This window comes from Marmota marmota, unplaced genomic scaffold (assembly GCF_001458135.2).
Source record: "Marmota marmota marmota unplaced genomic scaffold, marMar, whole genome shotgun sequence".
NCBI lineage: Eukaryota > Metazoa > Chordata > Mammalia > Rodentia > Sciuridae > Marmota > Marmota marmota.
In genome coordinates, this window is record NW_026000229.1 from 48,800,220 (window position 1) to 48,805,939 (window position 5,720).

Consider the following 5,720-nt stretch of genomic DNA (forward strand, 5'->3'; position numbering starts at 1 on the left):
GGGGGGGGGGGGGGGGAGCGTTGCCGGTAGTGGTTGCTAGAAAGTGACCTGAGCTGGACAATCACCAGGCTCGGGACTCACCCCAGCATCATTGGTTCAAGGGCTGGAGATCTAGGGTTCCTTTTCAATGACAGGACATTTCAGAAAATTGCTGGAAATCGGGCAAAAGAAAACGAGGCCGCCTGAGGGAACCTGTAATGGGCTTCCCCTAAATGATTTATTCAAACTCTATACTATTAATCAAAGGGGCAGCGACCTGGGGGGCTGAAGGAGGGGGGAGGAACCCTCTTTGCGGGGAGTTTTGGAGGAACTGTGGAGTCTTGCTGCCTTTGCCTGGGGCTCTGATCTCCTCTCTCCACCTGCGCTCTCCGGGGAGCTGGAGCTTTGGCAACCACCCCACTTCTTTTTTTATTGGTTTCCACTAAGCTGCTCCTTTTGGAGGATTGTAGGACTTCAGTAATTAAAAACAAAAATGAATCCTGCTTCACCCACCCCACCCCCAAGAGCATATGCAAGACTGTGTGTACAAGAATGCGGGGGGGGGGGGGGGGCCGTTGCTCACACAACACACACAAATATACAAATGCCAGGTACTTGCCTCATAGTTTCTCTTTGGGTGCACATACACCACCAGCAACAGCTGCCCTCCCACTGCCACGCCCATCACATCTTCCTCATGGAGAAGTGCACTCCTACCAGTCCTTTCCCAAAGGACTATACAAAGACACTGACCGCTTCTTCCCACTAACCCTAACCCTATGCAGAGAAAATGCTCACATAAGAAATGAGTCTGAGCAGGCTTCATTTTATTATTGGTTTTAAGAAAAAAATACCAAATACTTTTCTGGTTCTTTTAACTCCTATACCCCTATACTTCCAGAAAACCATTTCACTATCCTTGACTGAAGGAGTCCCCCACCCCCTCAGCACATTAGCATCATCCTTTTTTACTGTGGCCAAAAATTAAACTTTCTCCTTGAGGAAACCCTGGCTCAAACATCAAATCTACCAGGTGTATCACATTCTGCCCAGCTCCAGAGAAGGGTGTGTGGGGGAGGCAGCACAGAGAAAAGGAGGACTGGCATTTGACGCCAGAGTCCATGTAATAGCAGAACAATTTAGGGCCTACCTGATAATTCGGACCCTTCAGTACCTGACTCCATTACCAACTCTCTCCCATATCAGCTCAATCTGTTGGGATCTTGAACTAAATAAAAGCCTTCACATGGAGCTAAGGAGCAAGGAAAAAAGTCCAGAAACTCTGGCGAATCCTACCATATGATATATAACAGTGGTCACCAAACTTGTTGAAGGTAGAGGGCTTTCTTTCTTTCATTGGGTAAAATCCCCTCTCCAAAACAAAAGGAAAGACAAAAACAAAAAGACAACAAAAAAATATTCCTGTTGGGGGATGGGGAGGCACACATGTTAATATGTAAGTGTATAAATTAGTTTTGGTTTGAAAAATACAACACTGGTGCCCGTCATAACTGGAGACATCTGGAGTATCATAAAAGCAGAAGTGGGAATTGATTTCCTGGTTGAGACTTCTCCATCACAGTCAGATGTGACACACCTCTAACAGGTGACCAAAAACAGAAGATGTTCAAGAAGCCCAAAACTGAGTCTTTAATCTGACCTATTCCTTTCATCCCACTGTTCCCCAAGGCATGTGTCATCCAGATGGGAGAGGATGCTGCGTCCTTGTTAACATTAAATAGAAATGGAAAACAATTCATCCTGGCAATTACCATCTCTCTCTGCCATCAGTTTACTTCCTGTTCTTATAATTTAACCACCTCCAGTTACCACTTTCTGATTTCCATCATGATCCCAACCCCACCTCAACAAAAACCAATCTCATTCAAAAGGTCTGGGGCAGAAAAAAAGAGAAAAAGGCCATAGTTTACCTTTAAAATAATGACTCATTTTATTTTTCTTTTAATATGTAGTTATAAATATATTTTGTCAAAATATATGATCAATATGGTCAAAACATTTGCACGTAAAGTCATAAATAAGGTCAAGGTGAATGTTTAGGTTTTTTCTTTCTTTTTTTTTTTTTTAAGATAAAAGTCCAGCTATAAGGAAGCAGTCTGTGTGGTGTGTGAATGAGTGGATGGGATCGTGTGTGTTTGTGTGAATGTGTGTGTCTGTCTATCCTCAAGGACTACCTGATCTCAGCGGCACCCACATCCCTCTACCACCATCTCCTGATAATTTTTCAGCACCACCTTGTCATACTCATCCAGATATAGCATGGAGATGGCACTCAGTTCAGTGGGAACACAACAGGCCTTGGGGATACTGGAATTGACAGAGTTGACCAGGGTCTGCACAATGGCGTGGTTGGTTGAGTTGAGGTGGTCCGCCAGTGGAAAGGGGCAGTCCCCGTGGCAGTAGAAGGCCTGGTAGCCTGGTGGGGCCACAATCCAATCATTCCAGCCCACATCGCTGAAGTCCACATAAAGTGAGTGGCGCCGGCAGTTCTTATTCTTCTTCCTAGACCGCTGTGGGTGATGCTTAGGGCTACGCTTGGCCCTCCGGCGTCGGGTCAAGGCATGGCCCCGGCCATCATGGCCAAAAGTGACCAGGAGGGGCCGGAGCTGGGCCCAATCCCTACTCCCTTGAGGTAACGATCGGCTAATCCTGACATGCTGGCCCTGGTGGGTCCGTGTATGATGGAGGTGAGTCACCTCAATGGCCAGCCCATAGTTTGGCTGCTTCTCCTGAGTCCAGCGAAGGACTGCAGGGCTCACATCAAAAGTTTCCCAACGTGTCACATTGTGGTGGACCAGTCTCGTGTCCAGTAGTCGTGTGATGAGATGCCCAGGCACCACTTCTGCCGGGGACTTCATAACCTCATAAATGTTTATTCGGTGGAATCCCTGCTCCCAATCAGGGCCCTGGTCCACCTGCTCACGAAAGAGCCTAAGCTCTGCAGAGGAGACCACCTCATTCTCTGGGATGCTGCTGAGGTTAAATAGGAAACGAAAAGCAGAGTTTTCACTGGTCCCGGGGATGTTCTCCAGATGTTCTAGGCACAGTTGGGAAAGAAAGGGAAAAGAAAAAGCTTATGAACTTTTTTGAGAGATGGAAAAGTCAAGAAATAGCTGTGTTGGGCGATGAGTGGTGAATTCTGCTTATATTGTAGAAGACTATTAAAGGGAAGTAAGTGTACCTTTCAATTTGAAGGAGGCGAGAAGTAGGGCAGTTAGCAAACCATCAAAACTTAGATAGCATTTGTCAAACACCAAAGACAGAAAGTATCTCCCAACCTCCTTCATACGTCTAATAATTTCCATGTGTCAATTTCTTACTTCACCACCCTTAGACTCCCCTTTGAAGACCCTCTTTTGGCTTTTTGCACACAGTTTTCTTTACAAGTGGCTGTAAAGAAAGAGGGGCCAACAGCAGAGGCAGGGAGGAAACATGCTCACAGTCACCCTCTCCCTCTTCCACTTTCGAGTATGTTACTAAACATTTCCCCAGCGATCTTGGAAACACAGAGCATGCCTTGTTGATCATGTTACAGAGGGGAAAATAAATTCCAACACAGTAATGATGCTGGTGGATTAATAACTCAGATTTACTTTGGAAAAGAAACATCCGCTAGGAAACATTCAGATCAGATTACAAGGCCCCTATTGAATAAACCTGACAAACACACAGCTGTAATATTAAATTCAGTAGGTGCTTTGAAAAAAAAAAAAACGGGCAGAAAACTCGGCAGAAAAGGCTTTGATATAGCAAAAACACACCGCTGGGGCTAGCCCTCGTCTGAGCGGTGTCATTCCCCTTCTCCCGACCCCTCCCCCTCTGTCTCCAGAAAATAAGTCCAGCGGCAGCTCTGGAAATTCTTGGAGGTAAGGGGCTCTGTTCCTCAGCCTCCTGGATTGGGGCTTTGATGTAACCTGAACTCTTCTTCCCCAGGGTTTCCAAGGCTCCTCCAGCCTGCCCTACTAGCCCTCCCCCACCCCCCACCCGGACTGGGGGCAGGGACTGACCTTCGTGGTGGAAGCTCCTCACGGTGTTGGCACGACTGGCGGGGCGCTCCGGGAACTCCAAACCCATGCCGTGGATCTGCTCTTCCTCCTCCTCCTCCCCAGACTGGAGCCGATAAAGATCCCGCATGTAATCCGGGATGACTGCGCTCTTGCTTGGCTGCGGGCGGCGGCGCAGCCCGAACATCTGCAGAAGTGTCGCCTCGAAGTCCCGCAGGAGCTCATGGCTCTGCCCTGAGCGGCGTCCTCCCGCGTGGCCCTGAATCTCGGCGACTTTTTTCTTCCCCGTCTCAGGTATCAAACTAGCATGGCTCGCGCCTCCTAGCAGGACTTGGCATAATAAAACGACCATCAGCATTCGGTTACCAGGAATCATGGTGTCTCTGGGGAGGGTGAGGGGGTGGAAGGTTAAAGAATAAATAAACACCGATAAATAGAGAGAAATAGAGATGTCTCCGCATATGTATATAGGACTAGTAAAGGAGGGTCAGGATGCAAATCAGGTCAAGTTTGTGCTTTCTCCCTCACACCCCACCACCACCAGCAGCTGCAGCCATGCAAGGCCTGAAAGTAAGAATTGCCCTGTAATTACTTGGTCTAACTTGTTTACAGTCAAATAACCCCAAATCAGATAGCCTCCATCCTGTTAATCTTTTTTTGTCCCAACTGCTATCTGAGCCATGATCTCAGCGTGGCTTCTTCAAGGATAAACAGTTAACATTGAGGGGGTAAAAAAGGGTGGGGGGAGGGAAAATTAAATTGCCATAGCTCTCCACTTCAGACCTTCAGCATCTCCCCCTCTTCCTTCACCCCCGCCCCCGTCTTTCTTCCTCCTCCCTCTGAGCCCAACTTCCACAACTTCCAGCTGTTTGGGAGCCGTTGGGAGGGGTAGCAGAGAAGCCGGGACAAGGCAAAGACTGGGCGGCACGGTCCAGTGACCGAGAAAGAGTTTGGGAGCTGCCCGGATGGCATGATGGTTTATTTTATTGTGGCCGATGAGCTGGAAATGCTCAGCAAAAAAACATCTGATCGTGTCTGCTCACTCACTCCCCGGGAAGGGGTGGGGGATGATTCCGGAGCGGACTCTGAGTTTTGACAAGAGCCTAGGAACGCGTCACCCGGCATTGAGCGCTCCTAAGGCAAGTGAGGCAGAAGGGAGTGTTTAGTCCGCAAGGCACAACCCAGGGCTGCGGACCTTTCATCTCTTTAGTCCCCTCGCGCCCCCCTTTATTGCAACGCACCGGATCTGAGAGGGCGAGTGGGAGCAAGAAGCACTTTAAAAGGAACCGGTACGCTTCGAGCGCCCGGGCTGCAGGGCCAAGAGAGCGACAGCACTGCCAGAGAGCGGAGTGTGGACGCAGAAAGGCAGGTCCGACGTGAGGGACAGACGGCGATCAGGGATGGGGAGGGCAAAGTGAGTTCCCGAGAAGAGGGAAGGAAGAGGTGTCTACTCACTGACAGAAAACAAGGCATATAATAACAGTCCATGATTCTTGACAGCCAATCTTGAACAAACTTGCTGGAAAGGCTCAGAGAAGCTGCGGCAGTGCGTTGCTCGGAATGGCACTACGGAATGGCTCCTAAAATGAATATTTGAATATAATGAGACTCCGGCGCAGACAGGCTCTGTTTTTCTTCCAGCCCCTCCGAGTCACGTGACTAAGAGGCCCCGCCCCATTTACTCAAGAGCCCGCCCTCCTCTTCTCCACCCTCCCG

General features: G+C 48.9%; 1 protein-coding gene across 3 annotated transcripts in view; it reads right to left on the bottom strand.

Moving 5' to 3' along the window:
* Window positions 1-2,006: 2,006 nt before the first annotated feature.
* Bmp4 (bone morphogenetic protein 4) overlaps window positions 2,007-5,720 on the bottom strand; it is a 6,995-nt gene continuing 3,281 nt past the window's right edge. For 2 of the 3 annotated variants that reach the window (XM_048793052.1, XM_015480896.2), the window contains exons 2-4: window positions 5,460-5,584; window positions 4,008-4,387; window positions 2,007-3,037 (exon numbers count right to left, since the gene is read on the bottom strand). In XM_048793052.1, coding sequence (XP_048649009.1) covers window positions 2,181-3,037; window positions 4,008-4,380 — 1,230 coding nt within the window. In that variant the 5' untranslated portion in view covers window positions 4,381-4,387; window positions 5,460-5,584 and the 3' untranslated portion in view covers window positions 2,007-2,180. The remainder of the gene's footprint in view (window positions 3,038-4,007; window positions 4,388-5,459; window positions 5,585-5,720) is intronic. The other variant, XM_048793053.1, reaches the window with a different exon arrangement.